The 26,419-nt window shown below is 35.0% G+C and overlaps 1 protein-coding gene across 1 annotated transcript; it reads left to right on the top strand.

Annotated features, from left to right (window-relative positions):
- Window positions 1–7,881: 7,881 nt before the first annotated feature.
- On the top strand, window positions 7,882–12,973 carry LOC149785636 (uncharacterized). Its single transcript, XM_089931219.1, has 5 exons — window positions 7,882–7,965; window positions 8,709–9,186; window positions 9,466–9,636; window positions 10,898–11,272; window positions 11,890–12,973. The coding sequence occupies exons 2-5, from the start codon at window positions 8,722–8,724 to the stop codon at window positions 12,424–12,426; spliced, it is 1,548 nt and encodes a 515-aa protein (XP_089787345.1). The 5' UTR covers window positions 7,882–7,965; window positions 8,709–8,721; the 3' UTR covers window positions 12,427–12,973.
- Window positions 12,974–26,419: the final 13,446 nt, after the last annotated feature.

The following is a 26,419-nucleotide window of genomic DNA, read 5'->3' as shown; positions in this document are numbered from 1 at the left end:
CATGTTAAGACTCTTTTTGTCTCAGTGTAAATACATGTATTGTGATTCATTTCCGTTTGGACCTATAATCTATATTCCTATTTATCTTTCTACATTTTTTTCAAAATAAAGGTACTGAATTCCACTTACCCTTTTCATTGAGAAAATTAGGAAAGACATTGTATATGAACATGTAATAAGATTGAACACACTTTTAAAAGAGATTCTTTGAAGCAGTTTCTTACCGTATTTGAAACCATCATGTCTCTATACATGTTCCCAAATGGTCATGCAATTAATCTTTTTACAGTTGATTGAAAAGGACACAAATGAACACATTAATCATATTAATGCTGTTTTCTGTCTGTCAGTCTGTCTGTGTGTCCTGTTCTCAATCAGCCATTCTGTCTGTGTCCTTTTCTCTATCTGCCAGTCTGTCTGTGTGTCGTTTGCTCTTTCTGCTGTCTGTGCATTATGTTCTTCATCTACCACTCAGTCTATATGACCTTTTTTCTATCTTCCTGACAGTCTGCATATCCTGTTTTCTGTCTTCCTGTCAGTCTGTATATCCTGTTTTCTGTTAGTCAGTCAGTCTGTGTCCTGCTCTCTATCTGCCAGTCAGTCTATGTGTGTGTGTGTCTCTCTCTCTCTCTGCTTGCCTGTGTCCAGTTCTCTCTCTCTGCCAGTCTGTCTATCATGTTCTCTCTCTCTCTCTCTCTCTCTCTCTCTTCCAGTCTGTCTATCCCTGTTCTGTGTCTCTGCCAGTCTTTCTGTATGTCCTGTTATCTGTCTGCCAATGTGTTCATGTATCACTACGTTTTTCTTATAAATCTTTCTCCTATTTTGATTGATTGTCTGTCTGTCTGTAAACTCGTACTTTATGATCTTACCAGTAATGTATTATTTTCTGCTCCAAGATGTAAAACGGATAGATAGCCAGATAAATTGGTGGATGCTTGCACACAGCTAACCATTATAATTAAAAACAAACAAATAGATGTTGTAAAACAGAGCTCACTATACAAAAGAGAAAATGTTGTGAAGGAAAATAAAATCGCTGAAAATATATTCTCGTCTGGATTCAGTTTAAAAGAAAACAGCATCAGATAGGTATTTATTACATGTCCATCATCACGTTTGACTAAATGTAACGTCTATGAAAATATCTTCAAAAGCAATATTTTATCTAATAGTCTAATAGAATATGTATGGAAGTTATATATATATATGTATATATATATATATATATATATATATATATATATATATATATATATATATATATATATATATATATATATATATAGAGAGAGAGAGAGAGAGAGAGAGAGAGAGAGAGAGAGAGAGAAATAACATTAAAGGCCTGCGTTCAAGACCGGTCGTATGGACTGAAGGGGACGGGTCACATGTGTTACGTATGAATTCCGACTGGTCGAGTCCATATGGCACACCCGGTGGTCTACGGCTTTTTCCTTAACATATCACTTACATCTCACCTCTGCGCATCTGAGTCTGAGTCTCGTGGGTATGTGAAAAGCTAATCTGATTGCAAGTAGCTTCCTGTACGTCAATGGTTCTTTCCGGGGAGTTCCCGGGTTCTTCATCCAGCAAATTCATTGGTCGCCATGTGTATCGGATCATGTGCTGAAAATCTGCATTCAACCCCACAACCCCCAATATAAAAAAACAACAACAAAAACACACAAAAATTATCAGACCTTAAACTACGATCATAAAATACCGTAATTTTTTCTGAAGAGATGACTATTTTATTAGAGTGGACGTTTTGAGAATTTTCTTAAATTTGAAGAATTGTTTTAAACAGATTTTTCCAAAAACTCAAATGTTTCCACCTCTTTAAGTTAAAAACTAAAATCTAATTTTGCATCCGTTCTTCTGTACTGTACCTCTGGCAAAACTATTTATATTGTCTGAAGTATCATAATCATGATAAAGTTAAATATCCTGATAACGTAAAATCTCAGTTTTAAATTTAGTTAAACCAGGACCAGACTTTCGTGTACATATTTATGTCGAACGTAAAACTAAATTTCAATTTAAAAAATCGCAAATAATTAGGTCAGCTAAAATGTAGTTAAATATGAATTAATAAACCAATTGTAATTTACTTTGCATCATGTGTGACTACTGAACCTGTGATATCAAGAAAGCAATCATAAGCACACAAGAATAAATACAAAACGCACTGCACGCTTTTATCTCATCGTCATGCAACGGTTCGTGCGCTTAACGTTAATTGTAACGCTTATATTATAACTAGACATGAAGCTATTAAAATCGCCATTAAAAGTGTTCATATATATATATATATATATATATATATATATATATATATATATATATATATATATATATATATCGGCACAATTTATTTATACTGCAAAAAGGGTTTCAAACTCTCCTAAATTCTTCGCCAGCTATTTTACCGTTTCTTCAAGCGTTTCAAAATTTGGTTATTTCTCGAACTCCGTCCAGCGTTCGATGCTACGTGACGAGAAAATGGAATTTGACAATTAGGCCAAGGTCATTTTTTTATGATGTCCCTGTATTTTTAATCACATTTATAATATCTTTAATTTCTTTCGAATGTGTATCAGTTTCAATGAAAGTCTTTTCCGATCACTGCCATCTCACCTTTATCCGTGTGGATTTGAGTCTCGGGTTCAACCAATATGGGTATGTGAGAAAGCTTGCCAGTAAACTCCTGTGGGTCGATGGTTCTTACTGTTGTTTTCCTGTCGTCTTCCTCGATCGGTTATATGGCCGCCATGTATCGTACGCTGAAAAATGTCGTTAAACCCAAAAACAAACAAGAACAAAATTATTTTTAAAAATACAATACATTTTCAAAAACAATTCTTTAAAGCTTTAGATGAATTTATCAGTGAGTTCAATTTGACATTTCCATTGTGTTTTCTTTCATTTTAATTGTAGTACTATCTAAATTTTATCTCCTACAATATTTCTTAATCGGCATTTGCTGTCATTGTCAACGAAAGGATGACAACCCAGTTGATGTTATCAGGACCCCAAAACAAGCGCGTGAGGTCGCAAGAAACATGGTGCACGTATAAAAGGTCAACTATACTTCGGCGAGGTCGGATGTAAATAGTTGCCATTTTGGACAGCCCTCAGGCCTCTGGTAGTTATTATGTTATAATAACTTAATAACGTCAAAATGAATAGATGAGATGTCGTCTCTAACTGAAATGCGAACAATAGTTGCAGACAACTGAAGCCAATTGATTTCTTGTAAATGTTTCATTACAAAGTTGTAGAAATAACATTAAAAATTAAATGTGCAGGCATTTCATTGCTTGTTGAAACGTTGTCGAGTGTTATTTTCAAGATCTATCATGCTAGAATAATATGTTCTTCGCAGATTTAGCGTGATGTTCGTCCGCCTTAAACTTACCAGTTTGAGAAGTATCACAACGATTACCTCTGAGGGTTTGTCAGCGAGTTTTTCGAACAGCAAAAGAAAGAGATGATGTTCCGAATGCTACCTCCTTCCGGTTACGATTCGTATCCCTCTTTGATTAAAATTAATAAATAAAAGTGTTAGGGATATTTTTGAAATGCACATAATTTAGTAATTTCATTCATCATTTTGTAATTTCCAACCTGATCGTTGCCAGGTGGTTTCAAATACCATCATAATGTTCGCGTTAGTTTCCGCAACGCTTGGAGTTACGTCCCTTTTACAGAAAAGGTTGTGATCTGGAAAGAGGATGAGGACAGTGAGCAGTCTGGTTATTTACCTCGACAGCTTCATATTGGTTTGAAATGCGAACAAGGTGGCGCACCCCACCCCCCGCCTCACCTCTTACCCCGGACGAAAAACAGGATAAAATTTATAAGAGACGAATGAAATGACTATGCTTTGTGCACTTTTTATACTCTTGTGTTTTGTTTTCAAAATATGTTGAGTGTTTTTTATATACAAATGTGCAAAGTGCTGAACGTGCAGGCGAATGCTATAGACCTTTTTCAGGAAGTCGAATCTGGGTTTTTCCACTCCAATATTTAACGCATGCGCAATCAACGTAGGGCAAATTTTAAGCGATTGTCATGAACATAGTGCATGTTCGTGGAGAAAGTTTCAAACAAATTTTTAAAGGTTTGATATATGTACACCCATCACAGAAATATGTGTTTCAAAATCATGAGTAAATAGTTCAGTAACGTGCCTAAAACAAAAAAGTAAATATGAGCACAGAAAGCATCAGAGAGGACCGGGGCAGCGGACAGGATTTGTGGGCCCTAGGAAAAATTATCCAGCAGGCCCCAATGAATCACAAATTGAAACAACGGTGGACCCCCTGACCGTTGTGGTCCGGAGGAATTTGTCCTACTCTGTTCGCGGTCCTGGATATCACTTACAAAGTTGTATGATCCATTTCTGAAAGGAAAGGGGTGGGGTGGACGATTTTCGTATGTGACCAGAATTACAATTTGTACAAATCTACGTGTATTTAGACGATTCTTCAAGACTGTATACTCGTGAAAACACGAGGACTTACAAATCTCTTTGTCGCAGATAATTAATTTCATAGTGGATGGATGCATACAGGTGAACACAGCATTATCGATGCCAGCGTAATCAGATCCCAAGCCCAATCAAAGAAGCCACACGAGTTACACATATCTGATCGTACTGTAGCAACTGTCCATTGCAAATGTATCGCAGGATGAGTTAACTCGTCAGTATTATCCATATTTTTCACTGAGTTAGCAAACGAGAGAGTGAGAGAGAGAGAGAATACATTTCTTAGCCAATCCAATATATCATAAGCAGTTTTGGGATTCACATTCATTCCCATTTAATTTATTAACTAAATGGCAAACCTTTGCTTAATATGTGATGTGCCACCTTTGGTGTTCATTGTTTGCTGCTAATTAGAAACGTTAACTTGTTTATTTTCCAATTATTCATTACCATGCAGTCATAAGGAAAGGGGGCTTGGGGTTGGACGAGAGTCACAATGCAGTAACATAAAGCAATATATACTCATTTATTGTTAAAAATACTTGACGAAAACGTACATTTCAACTCTTACATTTGTGTGCTGGCATATTATTGTTTACTGCTATGTGCGGCGATCTATAATAACAAATGTTCTATACGTGTAAGAAGTGTATGTCACTCGAGTTGCCCTACGTCAATGCGCATGACGGTACCGGATGCGGCTATGGGATAGGTTTGGCCAGCTAAAAATAGTATCTGAAAATGATCTATAGATGACGTGTGATACATAATAGCAACGTAAATAATAGTTTCCAGTAACTTAAACCAAATGATTTCTAGTATCTTTTCATTATAAAGATGCAGCAACAACATTAAAACTTAAATTGACAGGTATTTTATTTGTTATTGAAAATTCGCTGAATGTCATTTTCAACACCTCTCATCCAGTACGAATCAGTTGCATGATATTCACGATGCTGACATTCAATAATGGGACCTCGTTTTAGAGAGATTTGATGAAGGGGAGGCATGAAGTCCGTGACGCTATAGAAAATATATAAGAAAATAAGCAATTGTTACCAATATTTTTTTGTTATTTTAGTTTAATTTTCCTGTGCAGCAAGTTGTATGAATACTCTTGTTTATAGTTCAAACTGAAACCGAAATTTCTATTTAACAGGAGCGGCAATTCAAAACAAGACTTTAAAATCATTTTACTCGCTTGATCAATGCAGCTAGATTTGAAGATGATGTTTCTTCATTTCTGTCCTTATATTTTATTTGTAATTGACACACTTTATTATACTTCTTCCAGTTTTAACTTTTAAAAATAAGTTTATTTGTGGTTGCATATTATCAGAAGATGGTGATTAAATGTTGAATTGCCTTTTACAAAAATTCGTTTTCATTTCCGAAAATTTTAATTGAAAAATGACATAATTTTCGTTTTAAAAAAATGAATGTAAATCAATTATCTTTAAGTATTGTTGTAACCAATGATAAACAACAAGGGATCAAGGAATCCACCAAGAGCTTTTCATATGGAAGAAGATCGATTTATGAAATGGTCTCGCCAAACCATATTTTGATTTTGGAATGAATGGTCAGAATAACTTTTATCTCTTCTCTCTTCCTTATTTTCGCAGTCGGCGACAATTATCTTTTACTACTATAAAACGTTGTTCTGTATATATATATATATATATATATATATATATATATATATATATATATATATATATATATATATATATGAGTGATTGATTCCTAGGATGGGCTTGTGGTATAGATGTAAAAAGAAGGAAAATGAAAACAAAACACAAAAAACAATATCCAGCTTTTCGCGAGTAAGAAATCTTTGATATATTTGTAGAGAATATGTGTAATTCCACTTTAGCGGGGAGAGTCTTTGATGGCAGAAAGTAAAAACAAATTTTAAGTATTAAAGAAATGCAGAATTAAGATACACGGTGTCGCTTGCGTGTAAAATCTGCTTGCTCTCACTCAAACTACATGTGCCACGTTTTTAACTGCAAAAATGAAACCACAAAAGATATCAAAATAAGTACAATGGACTGTAACGGAAAATGGAATATTTTCAAAGACATAAGACAATGTCAATTATGTATGTAATCATCTACTGAAATCATAGCCGTATCCAGATTTAAAAACTCGGGGCCCTGAGTGGCCGAGTGGTCTAAAGCGCTCTCCATTACGGATCACTGCCATCTCACCTCTGTCTGCGTAGGTTCGAGTCTAGGATTCGGCCAATGTGGGTATGTGAGAAAACTTGTCAGTAGCTTCTCGAGGGTCGGTGGTTCTTTCCGTGGTTTTCCCGGATTCTTCCTCCACCATTAATACTGGCCGCCATGTATAGCCTATCGTGTGCTGAAAAATGGCGTTATACCCTACAACAACAACAACAACAACAAAAATTTAAAAATTCTCTTCATCTAAGGTGACTCCCGAAAGCGTGATTTCGTAATGCCGAAATGGATTCTTTAGGTATTACTAATTATCACTAAGTTTCTTTCATATAGTCGAAGCTACTCGGCTTGCATCGAAAACAGACAAAGGTGTTCGGCATGCGACGACCTTTGGTAAGAGAAGATGTTATTCACCATATATTAAATTAAATATTTGTTGAGAACAAATGACGAAGTTAAACACGGTTTTGCTGTTATAATCTATTTAAATACAATACAAATTTATTCTTGTTGACAAAATTTTAAACATTATTGGTGAGCGTCAGAGGTGTAGAGAAACCTATCCAGCCTGTAACTGAGCCAGTGGTTTTCCTTAATTTTTTTTATAGCAATGTGAGTAAAATGCCTTCCTGAACGAATTAATTCTGCAGTCGTCAAGACTAATCTGGGAGTCGAACTCAGTATTTCCGAGGATGAGTTCAGTATGCTATCCATTGAGCTGCTGTGAGTCATAATACGGTTGGCAACTTATCATTACCTGTATACAAGTTTATTCACATAAATCTTCTGGAATAGTTGGGGGGGGGGGAGATTATAAACACTGTCGTGTTAAGTGGGTGTTACAGTTTTCTTGAAATCCCATAATACTGTTTAAACGTATATTTTCGGCCGAACGTATACAAAAATTATCAATTAAGAAAATATTACATTTTAGTGAATCAGAACGGACACGCATGTATCCTTTTCAGATACTGTAAGAGAAATAAATTCAGTTAGAAAGAAGACCATCCAAAAGAGTAAGATTTATTTCCCTTTATACGAGATCATTTTTCTGGGGCAATGCACATACGTGTATAATGACGTACGTGTGTATATTTAGCACACAAGTGCAGTCATGTTCCAATAGATGTGAATAGACTTGTTTTGTGCAATGATTAAACCAAGTATAAAAGGAAGTGTTTCCGTCCAAAGATCAGTCCAAACTGAGCTATTGAACTATCGACAACACCTACATAGTACAACAAAACTGAGAAAGCCTCATTACGACTGCAGTTTTGGTTCCTGAAGCAGGTATTACAAAAAAGACTTTTCGTTCATTATCTGTATACGTATTGTTAAATTACGAACAGTCAATAGCAAATATATCCCCATGGTAGCCTGTGTAAGTCATATTAGCAGGTTGCTTCTCCACCCGTTTTTTGAAAAAAAGACAAACTAAACAACAACAATGGTGGGCATAATATCACATTAAAAGTGCACAGTGAAAGGCAATGTCTCGCCTGGGGAAGAAAAAACTAAATACAAAAGCAAGCAGACACCTCACCCACCCCCAACATTATTAGAACAGATGAATGCAATTTTAGACACATGATGCAGCCGCCGCCAAAGCTATAATTTCTTTCTTTTCAACTGCTTTCATAAAGAAAACGCTAAATACAAGGCTTATATTAGTGATATCGTCATAAAATTTGTGTCTGAGCAAATGACACTAAATTTGCAGTATATAGCAACAGTAACACCGTTCGTAAAATTTTACTTTTCAAGTTTTTAATAAATTACCTCGAATTAAAAATGTTCTGTTATATAATATAAATACTACTACTACTACTACTACTAATAATAATAATAATAATAATTTTATATTTTTTATTTTTGTATTATTTTATCAGAAAATTGTAGGATGGAATATACTGATGACGGACAACACCTGTACATTCCTTATATGGATGAATGCTATTTATAAACTGAGTTTAATATTTCATCCATTTTCAATCTTTTCAATTTGACTTCTCACAATTATTTTTTGTTTCAAGCATTTTCAGAATTATGGAAAACGGATTAATGCCAATACTGCCACCTGGCGGACAATTTGAAATTCTCTTCTCCTTTGATACAACAGGATCGATGTCATCTGTTCTTGATGAAATCCGAGCGCGTCTGAATGATATGATACAACGCCTCCAAGCGGACATACCTGGAATCAGAATTGGAGTCATAGCGCACGGAGATTACTGTGATAAAGATGTATTTTACGTGGAAAAGCATGTGGATTTTACGAATGATATCCAAGAACTGGTTGATTTCGTGACACAGACTGATGGGACAGGAGGGGGAGACCCGGATGAATGTTATGAACTAATTCTCAAAATGGCGGCAGAAAATTTCTCGTGGTCCTTGGGATCTCAACGAGCTTTGGTTGTTATTGGAGACAGCATCCCACACGATGCATCCTATGAACTGAACACGGACAAAATTGATTGGCGTGTTGAAGTTGACAAGCTTGACAACATGGTACGCTGAATCAATATGAACGTGGATAATATATATTAATACTTTTTTCATACTTAGGTGTAATAATCCCTTTGTTTCATATGCATTTTTGTTATAGTTATTGTGAAAATAACAAAAATATGTCTAAATATTTCTTTTTGAGAAAAGATGTATTAAAAGAGGAGAAACATAAATGGTAAATTCGAATAACGTATGGTCTTTCTTTATTCAGTTTTCTATTTGTTTTTATAACAAAATACTTTCTACGCATTTTGTAACAATTTTGTCACTTTTTTGCAGGGGGTCAAAATTTATGGTGTTCAAGTGTTTGATAACGCCGAGGCAATCCCCTTCTTTCATGAAATATCTACAAAGACTGGTGGACATCACTTAAAGCTTGGCGAGTTCTCTAACATCTGTGACTTTATCATGGCAATCTGCTACAGAGAAAGAGGAGACATGTTCTTAGATGTATGTACCTGTATATTAAATATAATGGCATGTACAATCTATGTACCAAGTTGCCCACCAACCTTCTCACCATCATATCTGCCTTCTTTCTTTTCATATCTAGCTTACCTATTTGTCTATATATCAAAGTGATTGTCTGGTTGCCTCTCTCTCTCTCTCTCTCTCTCTCTCTCTCTCACACACACACACACACACACATGAATGAATGAAGGACATGGCTTTGCCAACCTATTTACATATATGGAAAACTGGTAGTCGTTCCCTTGCATTATTCGTTTCTAATGAAGTCAGTTCTTGCTTTGTAAATACAAACTCTTCAATACCTATCTAGGTAGGTTCTTACGTGTTTAGGCTCTCATAAACAGTAACACGAAAAGAGTGAAGACATCAGGCTTTGTAAAATTTAACAAATAATTTATTTCCCTAGAAAAACAAGGTAAAAATGAAGTATAGAACTTTCGGTTTTAAGAATCAAATCCAAAAATAATCCAAGAATAATCCAAGAATTAAAAATTATTAGTCCTAGCAGTACAATGTTCTAATGAATTTTTGTTCGAGTCCCAACGAAAATCCAAAATGGAAGGCGATGACGTATACTATAGCCAGTATTGTACGGATGTGTCTACAGTTCTTTATTGAACCACCGAAAATATTCCGGTGTTTGAATTCCGAATAAAATTTAAATAAATGTCTTTGTCAAAGTATTCTGTATGAGCACTTAAATATTATCCAGGGAAACGAATTAATCTCTTAGAATCCAAATAATCTGAAGAAAATTAAAATGTAACCCGAGCTGGTCACAACAAAACGAACACCTTAACATCAAGTGTTTAAAAGCCCAACTGGCTGGTTCATTTCAAGAAAATGATTATACGGTCTAAGTAAGACGCAAAATAGATAAAAGTATGAGGGTCACGTGGTCACTTTCTAGAAGCAGATCTAAACTTCAAATGCTTAATATCACGTACTCCCAGTCAGCCTCGATTTCACATAACGAATAAATATAATAAAGTTGTTTACTTGAATTTCAACCAAGGCCAGGAACTAGGTCAGGTCAAACTAATGTCTGGAAAATATCAAATTACAGTAAACAAAATTACATTACTTTAACATCTAATGAAATAAAAAAAATTAAAACAGTCAAACAAACAATTAAATTAAATCAAATATAAATTAAATCAAATGCACATAACACAATGGAAACATGTTCACAAAATTTCTGGTTGAATTTATAGCAACTTGTATTTATGATTTTCCACAGGGTTACGAGGCAGAAGTAAGATCTCGTCAGAAGACGGGGCTCCACAAAGACTTGGAGGGACTTTTTGCAACGTTAAGAAGGGACGATTCAGCCCCTTCCGTAGGCTTGCCTTCCGGGGAAGAAAACAGGTCACCTGATACATCACCAATGAGTCTGAGACGAAGTAGTTCCTTTGCACCTGCATCTGGAACTGCATATTCACTCGGCAGTGATGGTGCACAAGTTCTTTCCGTAGTAGGGACACTAAAACCGCCCCAAACTGCATCTTCACCTGCCACCAAGTTCAAAGGCCGGAAAATAGGCACCAGAAGATCAGCCAAAACAACATCTGTACGAAGAGGAACGGCAACCAAGTCTAATGTGACGGATATAAAGGTGAATTGATTGTGTAAACATGAAGTCAAAGTTTACTGACTTTTTAAAATTGTGTTGATATTAACAGTTAAAAATATAAATCAGTGTGCATATTGGTGTGTGTCTGTGTGTGTGTGTGTGTGTGTGATTTGGATTTTTAACGTAGCTTTAATATTTTTTCAGTCATATCGCTACGATGTCTGCAGTATGGCAGTTTATAGTGATATCTAGCACTGTGGCCACAGACATGTAGAATGATGTCAAACCTAGTCACATTATCCAGATACCAGGCCGACCAGTCCTAACACTAACCTTTAAATGCTGAGCGCCTAGCGAGGCAGCTGTTAGTTCCATTTTTATAAGTCTTTGATATGACTCGGCTGGGGTTCGAACCCGCGACCTCCCGCATCCGAGGCGGGTGTGCTTATTGGTATTTAATTAATTATTAATTCATATAAATAAGAAAAGATGTGTTCCTTTATTAGAGTAAATACCTTTCATTGGTTAAAGATATAACAATAGAAGGACATATTGAATAGTTTTCTAGTTTTTCATCGATATGGGCATGTAAAAGGTTTATTTTTATTATTCATTTGCCTTAAGCATTTTTGACTATATTATAGCTTTGACTTTTTCAGAAACCGAAAGTCAGAAAATTAAAGACAGTTTATCGAGAAAAAGTTCCGGAAACAAGATTTATACTGAAAAATTTAAAATGGTCACCATGGAAACTAGCTTGGACCAGCGATGTCCGCAAAACAACAGTGAAAGGCTGGAAGGCAGACAGTAAATCAGGATATCGGAGGAAGAATTTATTTAAAGACATGAGAAAACACACTTTGTATGAAGTTGCTATCCAGACGAAATTACGTGGAAGAAAAGTTGTTGTGTTATCAAAATTTCTACAAGCTAACAAGCAAGCAAGGTCAACTAGATGGATGGGCAGGATTTTCAAAGAAAGGTACATTAAATGTCAGCTGCGGACCGTTATCAACCATGCTTGCGATATTTTCATCAGAAGGGTGATATTCAGTAGGTTCTCCGCACGCCGGAAATTGAAACTGCACATGCTTCGTAAAACATATGATTACGCATGGGCGGGACATCAAAACGGAAATCATAGAAACTTGATAAGGGACTCTATTCAGATTTCTCATGATTACAGCAGTTTGTAGGCAACAGTACCCTGAACAATGTTTGTTGAAACTCGTATTGTTAGCATTTTACAAATTAGAACACTTTATGGACTTAAATTAACATCATCTACATGACAATGGTCGTGTATAGCCATCATATTGTTTGACTGGTGCGCTTATCCCTATTTCTACTGTCTGTTGATCATTAATTTTTTATTTATGTTTGCATTTTTGCCAGAATTAGCCTTAAAATTATATCATCATGATTGTAAAATATTTATATTAGTTTAAAACTAGATAAGTTATTTTCAAATTCTTTGCTCTCATTTTTATAGTATTGATGGGATACTCATCAAGAACATTATAATTATCATCTCTCTCTGTCCGTCTCTCTGTCTCTCTCTGTTTGTGTCTCTCGCTCAAATGCGTCATAATAACACATATGTGTTCATAACACCTTTTTCATTATACAGACTACAGCAAGGCCCAAAGAAAATGCATTTTGCAAATTAGTGTTATTGATTTACATCTTGACATTCGAAACCGTTATGGTTATTCATAAATAGGATCTCTCTCTCTCTCTCTCTCTCTCTCTCTCTCTCACACACACACACACACACACACACTATATATATATATATATATATATATATATATATATATATATATATATATATATATATATATATATATATCCGGATTAAAGCTTTGGGGCCCGGGGCAATTAAGATGGGGGTTGGGGATTTGCTGATCTAAAATTGCCCCCAGAGAACATCCCTTAAACTGTCATTTATATTTGTGTATCATTATTATAACTATATTAGGTTACGTGTTAGATGGTTTAGAGCCATAAATGGTTTATCTAAACACATGTTATTTTTATCCACGGCACTCAAACGTGACATGTGCCCCCCCCCCGCATTATTCCGTCCGTGTATATATATATATATATATATATATATATATATATATATATATATATATATATATAGAGAGAGAGAGAGAGAGAGAGAGAGAGAGAGAGAGAGAGAGAGAGAGAGAGAGAGAGAGAGAGAGATGTAGGTGGGGGATGGGGGTGCGAATTAGAAAATTACACATACGCACGGAAAGATCTACCCCTGGAGCTAGCAATTGCTCAAGGGATTATACTATTATTCTGTAATATAATCTAGTTATTCAAAGAGGTTCTGGACAATGCCATTTGTGCAACTTTGCGATTTTTAGCTGACCGGTATATTTCCGGCTCCTAAATTCTATACGCAACCTTTCGTTCTTTTGGTCTTTCATATAACTCTTTCAGGTTTATTTTGGATTCACTTGATAATACTGTAAATGACTCTTACATCTTCATTTATAACTTTTTTAATTAAATTATTTGTTAAGTTTTGCAACACTTGTTTGTTTTGATTCTTTCTGTCACTTTGTTTATGACCATAGAACCGTAACAAATATAAACAGTTGTCTCACTGGGTAGAGCTGTTATAACGTTTGCAACAGTTAGCCATGCGCGCGTGTGTGTTAAACAAGAGATGGACTTGTTAGAGGAGGTTCTGATTTAAGTACCATGCAAATTAATTGTAACTATGTGATTTGTATCGTATTTTGTGAACCCATTTGTTTATTAAAAAAATATCGAGCGTATACTATTTTATCTTGTCATTTATTGAGCTTCAACTCATGTACTGAAATATAGCTGGAAGAACATGGAATTTGACAATTAGACATTGCAGGACAACTGTATGCAAGTTGACAACAAGACACAACATGAATACTGTATGTACTTTAAACAAAAAAATTGCATGAAAACTAATCTAACAACGAGATAAAGCAATAAAACTAATCTATCAACGAGATAAAGCATGAAAACTGTATTCTAACAACGAGATAAAGCAGGAAAACTGTAATCTAACAAAGAAATATAGCATGAAAACTGTATTCTAACAAAGAAATATAGCATGAAACCTGTAATCTAACAAAGAAATACAGCATGAAAAATGTAATCTAACAACGAGATAAAGCAGGAAAACTGTAATTTAACAAAGAAATATAGCATGAAAACTGTAATCTAACAAAGAAATATAGCATGAAAACTAATCTAACAACGAGATAAAGGATGAAAACAGTAATCTAACAACGAGATAAAGCATGAAAACTAATATAACAACGAGATAAAGCAGGAAAACTAATCTAACAAAGAAATATAGCATGAAAACTGTTATCTAACAACGAGATAAAGCATGAAAACAGTAATCTAACAAAGAGATAAAGCAGGAAAACTGTAATCTAACAAAGAAATATAGCATGAAAACTGTAATCTAACAACGAGAGAAAGCATGAAAACTAATCTAACAACGAGATAAAGTAGGAAAACTGTAATCTAACAATAATATATAGCAGGAAATATGTAAATCTAGCAAGGAGATAAAGCAAGGAAAATGGTGAGTCTAACAACAAGATAAAACAGGAACATTTTAATCTAACAACGAGATAAAGCAGTACAAAATGCAATCTTACAATAATACAAAGCTGGAAAACTGTAATCTAACAACAATATATAACAGGAAAACTGTTATATATTGTTGTTAGATTACAGTTATACATATATACAGTACATATATATATATATATATATATATATATATATATATATATATATATATATATATATATATATATATATATATATATATATATATATACAGTATATTTGTACATATATACCGCACATACATATATATATATATATATATATATATATATATATATATATATATATATATATATATATATATATATATATATATATATATATATATAATAAGGATTTTGCGTGTGTATCATAACCTTCTGATTTCCTGCTATGAGAAGGATATACTCGTACGTTAAAAATGTCTTTGGCCATGGAGAGAGAGAGAGAGAGAGAGAAGTTCAGGCTCTCTAAAAAGAGGTGTCACTCATGACGGTGTAGAAATGGTTACATCTTGGAGAATATCGCAAGCGGAGGTACGGAAATACTGCAACGATACAAGCCTGTTTGAGATTCCGACGAATGGACTAATTTTATTGAAATACTCAACATATAAAATTACATTCCAATATCAATCTACATAAACTTAAATTACGGATATAAGACATTCATATAAACTATGACATTCATTCACTTACCAGCATCATACATTTGTATAATTTCTGCCGTTTAAAATATAATACAGATATAATAAAAAAATATCGAATAAATTCACGATAGCTAAAGAATCTAAAATTCAATATTTCAGACTAATACCGCAATTGAAATATATTTTACTGAATTTAATTTAAAATGTAAACATATTAAACTCTATTTTTTAAAGAGTATTTTATTTCTGAATTAACTATTACTGAGTATGAAGTTGGTAGCAAACTTCGTTATTTACTATAATCAATAATATAATTACAAGTAAATATAATTTCTTCAAACAATTAACTTTCCAATACATTATCTTAAAGAATGTAAAGAAATATTAAAATAATCCAATGTTGCAACGTACCGATGTTTGATTAACATCTTAGCACTAAAATTCCCTATACTATATAAAAAAATTCTACGCAGACGGTATCTTACCTGTAATGATACAAGCCTCTTTGAGATTCAGACGAACGGACTAATTCGTCAAACAAATCTCCTCGCTTTTTATACTTAGTTTCTTATGAGGCAGCCAAATATGGTCATACGTCTAGTTCTTGAGTTACGCCAGAATCTCAAAGTGAGACTTCATATTTTCTTACCGACTACCGTCTGGGTCTATGTACGTCATTAGAAAGACAATTTTGCCACGTCAGCTTATTTACCCACACAGAGGGAATTTTAGGAATGCGTTAATTCAGCTACCTGCACAACTTTCCGAGTGTAGTTTTTTTTTGTTTGTTGCTGTCTTACGATACAAGAGGAATGTATAGTGCAAGAGAGTTTTGCCTTTTTGTTCATAAGGGAACACTCTTTATTAAATAGTATATAACTGTAATACCAAGAAAAAAATGAATTTAATCTCAATTTATTTTAGTAGAAATTTGCTATCAATGAAATTTAATGAAAAATTACTTTTATTACATTTTAGAGATTTTTTTTCTTCAAGTAATTGATTTTCAATTACAAGAGAACTCTGTATTGGAACATTCTGAGCAAAATAGAGTGCACTTTAGAAAAATTCGGGCAACAATTTCAATACAGAAAGAAAACATTAAAATATCACATCGTCATGTTATTATACTCGCATATACATTGAGTCTATGTACAAACAATGTAGATCCAGATATGCCGTCGTAAAATCTGGATTTATATTGTTTGTTGTACTGATTAATCCTAACAAACTGCAGAGACCCAGATCTGCTTGCATATTATGCGACGGCAAATTTGGGTCTGTGCAGTTTGCATTTGGACTCGATTTATAAGCGAGCACACACGGTATATATTTGAACGTCTGTACAGAGAGAATCACTGTTGTTCTGCATTAGTGATCCCTCTTCAGTGTAATCTGCATGGTCCCTCTCACGATTTTATCGACATGGCATAGAAAATTGCATTAAATATATCTATTGTTGTGTATATTTTAACCGCATCTTTGACTTGAAATGGAAAACAATATGTTACGTGCCATACAAACAGTTTAATATTTATCGATGAGATGTCTTTTCTTGTTATTATTGTTGTTACGATATGAACCACCATTATAATGTAACAAAACGAAGAAGAAATCTCTCTCTCTCTCTCTCTCTCTCTCTCTCTCAAATACAGAATAATAGCACCTGTTTGTTGATTAAATCTTTATTATGATATATACCCCCAATTGTTCATCAGCACACACTAACACACACGCACGCACACTCACACACACACACACACACGCACACGCGCGCGCGTCCCCGGTATATGTTAGTTACCATTTCAATACGCAGGCCCTGGAGTATTTGCTCCCTTCTATATTTGCTACGCCTTTAATTCGGCCTTGACACATTATGTTCTGTTTCTGGGGAAATAACAACCGGATCCAGAAAAGTTGTTGATGTATACTGACAATTATCTGTTTTGTAAAGTAAAATTTTTAGATCTTTCAAACACTCCTATTTCTTAGTGGTCAAAAATATTTCGTCACTAACATCAGCTTTTGTGCGAGTTAATCAAGAGAAGAAAACTCGAGCAACAACTTCTTTTATCTTGCACAATTGCCTCCCTTAATTGAGAGTTTTGAAAACTATGCCATAACGCGAAGTGTTAAAACTATTCGCTGACAACATTGTGACACTTCAGGCGCTCGCGAGATTGGAGATAACTAGTTACCACCATCCGCGGGTTCTTGTTTCTACCAATAAAAAGGGGGAGACTAATAACACCCTTCCTTACTCTCAATTAAAATAAGATAACTAACTCTCACAGTTCGAAATCTGCTAATTTTCTTATACCATCTGCGCATTCAGTCACTCATAACGTAGTCGTAGACGAATGTAAAGAAGACACTGCAAACCTTTCTCCAATTTACGGTCAAACTACCTTGCTGATTTCCGGTCTCCTTCGGACTACGACTACGTATAGCATTCCTATACTTTCCCATCTGTTTGTACCCCACTCCCGATTTCAGAAAATGTACGGAATTCTTGAGATTATTAAAGACAGTGAGTTACATCACATCTGCTGTTTGAAAACAGACCCGACCGTACCAATACGGCGATAGTATTAATAAATAAACTTCCGTTTGATTCGAAACGTCAACAAGTGGAGTGTTTGTGAACCAATGGCGACGATCAGGTTTGAAATTATAAGTTAAAATGACTAACTTGTGTGCATTTTAGTCATTTTAATTGATCTGTTTATCTGTCTTTGTATCCATCTATCTATCTATCTATCTAGACAGACAGACAGACAGACAGATAGGAACATAGCAAAATAAACAGCTGATGGAGTATTTTATCATCATAATTGAATTGGATTTTCTAGTTCAAGGTTATCAAAATCAAATTATATGAATTAATTGCACAATTGTTCAGATGCGTGTGTGTGTGTGTGTGTGTGTGTGTGTGACGTTTATAGTGACGTCTAGCACTGGGGCATCCTGAAGCAAATATTTAGCATCATGTCCCACCCAGTCCCATTATCCTGACACCAAGCGACCAGTCCTAACGATAACACATTAATGCTGAGCGCCAAGCGAGGCAGATGCTAGTACCAAGTCATTGGCATGACTAGGTCGGGGATCGAATCTGCGACCTGCTGCATCCGATGCGGACCTTCTAACCACTTAGGCCACCAAAGCAGTCAGTTTTGCAGTTGCGACAATTTATCCATGTAAACACAGGTATTATGCAAGAAGTATAAACTAATAGCCTAATAAATTACCAAAACATGACTCAAACGTTATTACTATTGTTACAAGCCAAGGGTCTTTACCTGACCGAGCGGTTGTCAAACCCTGGCGCGATTCACGCTAGAATTCATAAGTTTACCCCAACTTTACAAAGACTTCCATACAACTTCAGTTGTAAATTAGAAAGCCCAACGTGTCCATTCTATACTTAAATTTTACTCTAATTAATGTAAGACTACAGATAAAACAACCTGCCAAATATATATCAACCGCACCTCTACATGGTTTATCTTCATCAGGTTTCCGTACCGCCAACCGTTCACGCCTTAAAAAATATACGAGTATCCCCATACAATGAGAACTATTTTAACTCCGCTACCTTAAGCCAGTCAATGTATGCTTTCCAGGCACATTTCGCCAATATAACTGCACCATATTTGCCCCTAAGGCGACATAAACGGTATTTCCGAGTCCCTTTTTATAAATTCCCTTGTGTAATTTACCGGTTTCCTACAGTAAATACTGCCACTGCAGTCACACCACCAATGTACACCACTAGATTTTAATATGGACTATCTTACGACAGGGACATTCATTCGGTTTTGGCCTGAATTCACTACTAGTAAACCATGGTATCGTCGAAACTTACTAACACTTCACTCCGTGGCGTTTGCTCCTAGTAATTGGTTATTTATTTCGGGCTAAGGATATTTCCGTTGCGCCGAATTCCAATAATCACACAAATAATCACACAAATCTAAGAATTCCTTAAAACGGGGCGCTATAAACCAAATGCGCATATTCCATATTTATTACACTATCAAGTGTATCTGTAAGGTTTCTGAATGTTTTAATGATCTTGTCTCTTCGGATTATGTCATATAGGAAACAAAAAGCTTTTGAAATTAAACAGGTGTTGGATGCTTGAAAGATAGTATCACTTCCTTTATATTGCATATATACTTTTTAATTCTTGACAGCAAAAATTATTTTCTTCTCTAAAAATTGCATTGTATAAATAGGTACCTATTGAATACAAATCTAATTCCTCCCACCCGACCCGGTTCCATTCTTCATTCTAAAAATACAAGTATCCTCAGTGACACGAAAGTCGGTCATACTTTCATTCAAATCACACACACACACACACACACACACACACACACACACACACATTCAAATGCAAATAAAGTGTTCGCTACCAATACCGTCAGCTGGAAGAAATTTGTCTTCTGGCACATCGTGCGAAGCTTCGTGTTCCACACCCGATATTTAAAAAAAAAATCTAAAATATCAGTTCGCGGTCACGGGTTATCTATTCGGAAAGATTATTTCTTGCAAATTAATTAATTATGAGTACTTTCTTAATTAAAAATATGATCCAATTCGCGTTATAGTTTAAAAAAGTAAATACAATTCAGAGAGAAGTTGAGTTTCAAAGAAATGGTAGATTCATTTTTAAATATTGGAAAAGGGAAAATACATTTAAGAAAAATAGCAATGAAGCACATTTCCATACAAAAGAAGCAGATATGTTAAATATTATCTGATATCGACAGCAACATGAATGAAAATTTTATATATTCAATATGTGCTTACCATGGGTATAAAAGTGGTGACATTTTTCTCAGAGATTTTGAATTAGTATGCTAAAGAACAATTTGTTAATTTTTTTAAAACAAATTTCATTAAGATTTTATAAAATATCGGTCTATCTCCGCAAAACACGTGGTCATGCTGCAAATATTTGTCGTACAAATTACACCCATTTAGACATTTCTGTGAATGCATGAATGAGGCAATCATTTCGGGAGTCTGCGAAAGATGCCATTTTGGACCTCATCTTTCTCACTTTGAATACCTCATTTATAAAATTAATCTGTTTGGCAGAAAACATTAAAGCAATTCAAAACGTCGAAGAAAAGATAGAAAATCAAATGTTTGACTGAACCTAACATCCGAGATTTATTATCTTGGAATTACGGCAAGGAGAGCAGTCTGGTAGCAAAGATAAGTAGAACGATGAAACATGGATAATGAGAGAGAAAGAGAGGGAGGGATGGGGTGAGTATTATATTGACAGATATGTAAAATTGCATGTAACATTTTTATTGTGGGGGGGGGGAACAGGACTTTAACACAATTGGTCGTTTGGTTATTGCTAATTTCCTGTTTATGAATTATACAGTGTGTGTGCAGACCAGAAAATGTAAATACGACTCATTAGATATAATATCGTACATATATTAGTCTTCGTCTTTGTGTAAAAAATTAAATAAAACAGATACTTATCAGAATCACCTCCGTCTTCTGTAGATACATCATTTTGGAAAATTAACGACATATTATAAAACGAGCAAGGAAAGCAACAGACACACACGATAAATGTTTGTAAATTTGACTTGTAATAGAAGAACAGTACTATCAGAATTGCACATACCAGATTTGTTTAAAATTAAATTTGTTAAGGATAAACACGTGGAGTATTTTAAAGTAACAAATAAAATAAAACTAAAACAAGAGAAAATAAGAAGTATTGATTGTGCATACAAAACGTATTTAGCTTTGGAAGGTACGATTACATTGATGCACTTTCTGCACATGTTACACTAGGTATGTTTTTAAAAAAAAAAAAAAAACTTCTCATATATAAATATTGACATTGTAATATCATTGTATGGAAAATGACGTAACATCAGTCCTTAAGCTATATCCAAGTTATTGTTGCCAGCAGATGGTATTAGTGTAAACTTAATATGTTTGAAGTCTTGTCAGAATACATAAATGTGAATCATATACTTTTTATGTGATGTCAGTACCTATTAAGGCTGATAAGCATTATTTAACATTAGATTGTCATTTTAATCTGAATTTAGATTCGGCTATACAGGCCGCACTCAATAACCTTTTAATGTCATGCAAGAAGTGTGCGTGATTTGGATTTTTAACATAGCTTTAACAATTTTTCAGTCATATCGCTACGATGTCTGCAGTGTGGCAGTTTATAGTGATGTCTAGCACTGGGGCCTCATGCCGCAGACATGTAGCATGATGTCCCACCCAGTCACATTATCCTGACACCAAGCCGACCAGTCCTAACACTAACCTCTTAATGCCGAGCGCCAAGCGAGGCAGCTGTTACTACCATTTTTGTAAGTCTTTGGTATGACTCAGCCGAGGATCGAACCCACGACCTTCCGCATCCGAGGCGGATGCTCTAACATATGCAAGAAGAGAAGTAAATGGAAGAGAAGGACACCATCATGATATATCAATGGCGACGGGACTTAAATTCACATGTGTAATTATTCCAATTAAGCTTAAATAGTTTCATATAGTGTTTCAGAGTAAGAAAGAAAAATAGATTTAGCACATCGTGTGACTCTTGTAGGAGGCCAGTTTCAAGAGAGATAACAATAACAGATTTAGCATATCACATGGCTTCATGTAGGAAGACAGTTCCAAGGAAGAAAGCAAAAATAGATTTCGTACATCACACGACTTCATGTAGGAGAACAGTTCTAAGGGAGATAACAATAACAGATTTAGTAATCACATGGATTCACGTAGACATAGAACACAATTAATTTTACTATATGTTCTCTACATTTGTTTCTCAATACTGACCTTTCCACTGTGTGACAATCAATACAAATCATATGTTAATCTAAAATACCTTCAAAGATGACTTCACGGTGAAGTTCTCGTCAAAGGTTGACCTGCTCTTTTTTGAGATGCTGGACTGTCAACAGAGCAATATGTAAACAGAACACAGATTTCACTTCCGGATCATCACCAAGGCCTTATTACTCACTGTGCACTGTCGCCGAAATATACACAGACAACAACACCCTGAGCTCATATTCTCAAGAAGAAACAATTACCAAATAAGCATAAATAAAGCTCTTCTATCACCACCAAAATGAGAGAGGGAAAAATGTTCTAAAATAGACTAGAACTACATTCGTGGGTACTGAACTGGAAGTATTAATTGTGACCCGATTCCATGTAGGAGGACAGTTCCAAGTGAGAAAGCAAAAAATAGATTTCATACATCACATGACTTCATGTAGGAGGACAGTTCCAAGGGAGATAACAATAACAGATTTAGTATATCACCTGACTTTATGTAGGAGGACAGTTCTAAGGGAGAAAGTAAAAATAGATTGAGCACATGGTGTGACCCAAGTAGGACACTTGAACTATTTTCACACAGTATTTCAGAGTAAGAAAGAAAAATAGAAGCATGAATGATTGATAATATCTTTAAGCCAAGAAAGAGATAATTTTTGTTTATAGTACATTACATACTCCAACAAGAATGTACTAGTTTATTGCTGGATTTGTACTGAAAAAGTTGTCAGTGACCTTTTCAGTAAAAAAATAATGTCATGTTGAACACTGTATCTTACCTCTGTTACTGTTCACAATACAATGTTATCATCTCAGACCTTTTCGCCACATATGTATTGATTATTTGTCTCCTCTTAACAAATGTTTCGTTACAAACACATTACTCGGGTACGGAGGACAAATTTAAAGAAAGCGATATAGACTTGATAGTTTCAGCAAATAAAGTACTATTTCTAACATTTGTGTAAATGTAAAAAAAAATGAGTTTTAAAACATCACATAAATAAAATGTTCAAAACCAACAGAAAACTCATAACGTTCAAAACCACCAGGAAGTTCACATCAGGCACAAACCATAAACCAGCATGGTACTAGAAAAGAAGGACAGATTAGGAAAGACCACCAGGAGGCTTTTCTATCAGACACTGGTCATAAACCAGCTTGGCAACTACCAGACATTAGAGCAGAAGGTCAAGCCCGCCATAGGAAACCCCTCTACATGTGACGCCACTTTAACCCATTTTAGAGGTGGGCATGCCAGGGCTTCCTATAGCAACCCCACGAACTGAGGCACCAAACTGTGACACCAAGTGGGATTGAATATTTTATAACCGGCTTAATGGTCTGAACTCAATTAGAACAGACGAACGATTTGCCTAGTATCGTAAGTTATGGGAAGAATGACGTTAATACGTGCGGTAACCACGCTTTAGCTGTAAATATTGCTTGAATCCAGCAACTCAGCAAGGGATATCAAGTTGCTGAAGTTAAATGATGAGGATGAAGAACGCTCCGCACATAATGTCTTTTGGAGAAGAGCAAGATGGTTTCACAGGTGCAGCAGTGAATGGAACAGGCCAAGCAATGAACAGAACAGGCCAAGCAGTGAATGGACCAGGCCAAGCAGTTTGTATTTTTTTGTTCAGATACACCAACCATCTGAAAACCATCAGCTTTATTGTAATGGTCATGTTAGTCGCCCATGGTCTGGCAGCCGAATGGAGTAACAGGGAGGGTGAACATACCAGTTTTGAAGCAAATCCTTTTTGAAAATGAAGCTTCCTACGAAAAAAATGAAAATACAAGGTCAATAACGTCAAACCGAAGCCTGTAACAGACCGAGATTTTCTCTAATTGGGTTAGCTCATTTTGTTACTTTATATTTGTCGTTTGTGTTTTCAAATTTGTATGTGTGTTCGTTTACCCATCCGGACACTCATTGTTGGTCGTCACCGTCCCTGCTGCGTTTTCCTTAATAAAAACTTTTATCAAGACCTACACGATATCGCGACCGAGAATCATATAAATTTATCGTGATCAATCCGTGTGGGGTAGCTTGAGAAAGTGAAAAGAAGTTTTTGAATTTAATCATATCCATATCCCCTGAACACCAAGTCTGATGAATATTTTGTAGACTATGTGTATCGACTCCATTTAAACACAGCTAAAATATTACAGTTATCTCTGATCACTTTAGGCAATTGTGTATATCGCTGAGTAACATAAATCACGTCTGTGTTTTTGTGTCAGCCTCGAGAAAATATCTGAGCTGGATTTAATTGTTTGTCCAGCATCAAATCAATGTATAATACTAGATTATTAATAAATCCACCAAGGTCATCATCTACAGATGGCGCTTGATTAATATCGGTGATAAGACCAATGATATTGCCGTCCTCGTCCAACAATTTTGCGTTTTCAATGTAATCCTTAAACACATCGTAGCATCGTTGATCATCGACAGATGGTGCCACTAAATATAACTTATCCCACCTGAGCCATCTCATTATCAGATTAAGCAACGATTGCGTCTTACCAGACCCAGATGGACCTATGATAATTGCTCTGATAGAATTTGGTAACGCTGGATAATGCTTAGTGGCACTTGATTTCGTGTCGCTGAAAAATCAATGACATCCATGTTGTACAAATATAATAAATACTATGGATTTATATTGTGTTCGATACAGAACATCCACTCCCACCAATGGATTAACAACAATAAAAACACAAAATAAAAAGCGCGCACTTACAGGCAAGTGTGTGAAATGTGGTAAAAAAATACGAATTTATCTCCCTTGACAAGTTAAGTATAACGGGTGGTGATATCGCTGCTTCACTGGGAAAATAACCAGGAGCTCCATGGGCTAAATACCCAGGAAACAAATATCTTCCTGGATATAATTCTTGTGGTCCTGGAACCCGATTTGATATCCTACTTGATGAGAAAGATCAGCCAAGACCGGGAGAGTATCCAAGAAATGCGATTGATCAAGTGTGCCACTTTCATGATGTAGCGTATAAAAAAAAGGTTTTACAACAACGACATATTGCAGATGTCAAGTTGATTCACTCGTTAAATTTCTTTCAAAAAAATTAGAGAAACTTGATAGCTTCCTAGTAAAATCCGCGCTGAAAGGTACACTTGTATCAGGGGCCGGTAAACAACCGATTATTATTATTGTTATTATTATTATTATTATTATTATTATTATTATTATTATTATTATTATTATTATTATTATTATTATTATTGAATCGATTTTTTATAGCCCAAGAGGATATTGAAAGGATAGAGCAGCGATTAGTACATTTGCTGATGCAGCAAATGTCACACGTTATGTTGCTGCTAATTGGTTAGCACGACAGGCAATATGGCAAATTACCTACCATCTCCTAAACAAAATCAGTACTCAGATTTTGATGTCAGCACTCCCAGATATTTTTTTTACCACATGATACTATTAAAACATGTAGACGTCAATCACGCACATACAAATACGCGTTAACAGTCGTTGACGTTGCAAGTAGGTATAAAGAAGCAGAACCACTATCAACTAAAACAGCAACTGAAGCTGCATTTGCTTTTGAACGAATTTATCACACGGACCTTCGAGATGGCTACAATTGCTACAGATTTATCCTAGCAAGGAATTTCTTGATGCAGTATTATCTCTGATGAAAGAAAATAACGTCAACATCAAACGAAGACATACCGCAGTTCATCGCAATCAGGAAGCTGTTGAACGATTTAATCGAACATGTGCTTAGTGGTTATTTGGATATCAGTATGCGCAAGAAATATCCCTTAACAAAGCTCAGAAAGACATGAGGTCTCGTGAATGGGTTGCAAGACAACCAAGTGTACAAGCTGCGTTAAATAATGAAATTACTATTGCAATTTCCATGAAACCAATTAATGCAATCACAAAAATATATACCAATACAAAAACGACATGACTCCTTCTCAAAATAACCAGAATCTATGTAGTGTGACTGTAAGATATTTATATGAAGTTGTTGAACTTGAACGGGGTAACAAAGAGCAGTTGATTCTATTTGGA

The sequence above is a fragment of the Sinohyriopsis cumingii genome, chromosome 13 (assembly GCF_028554795.1).
Source record: "Sinohyriopsis cumingii isolate HCF-2022 chromosome 13, ASM2855479v2, whole genome shotgun sequence".
NCBI classification, from domain to species: Eukaryota; Metazoa; Mollusca; class Bivalvia; order Unionida; family Unionidae; genus Sinohyriopsis; species Sinohyriopsis cumingii.
The sequence above is the reverse complement of the archived record's forward strand: the minus strand, read 5'-3'. Positions and strand labels throughout refer to the sequence as shown.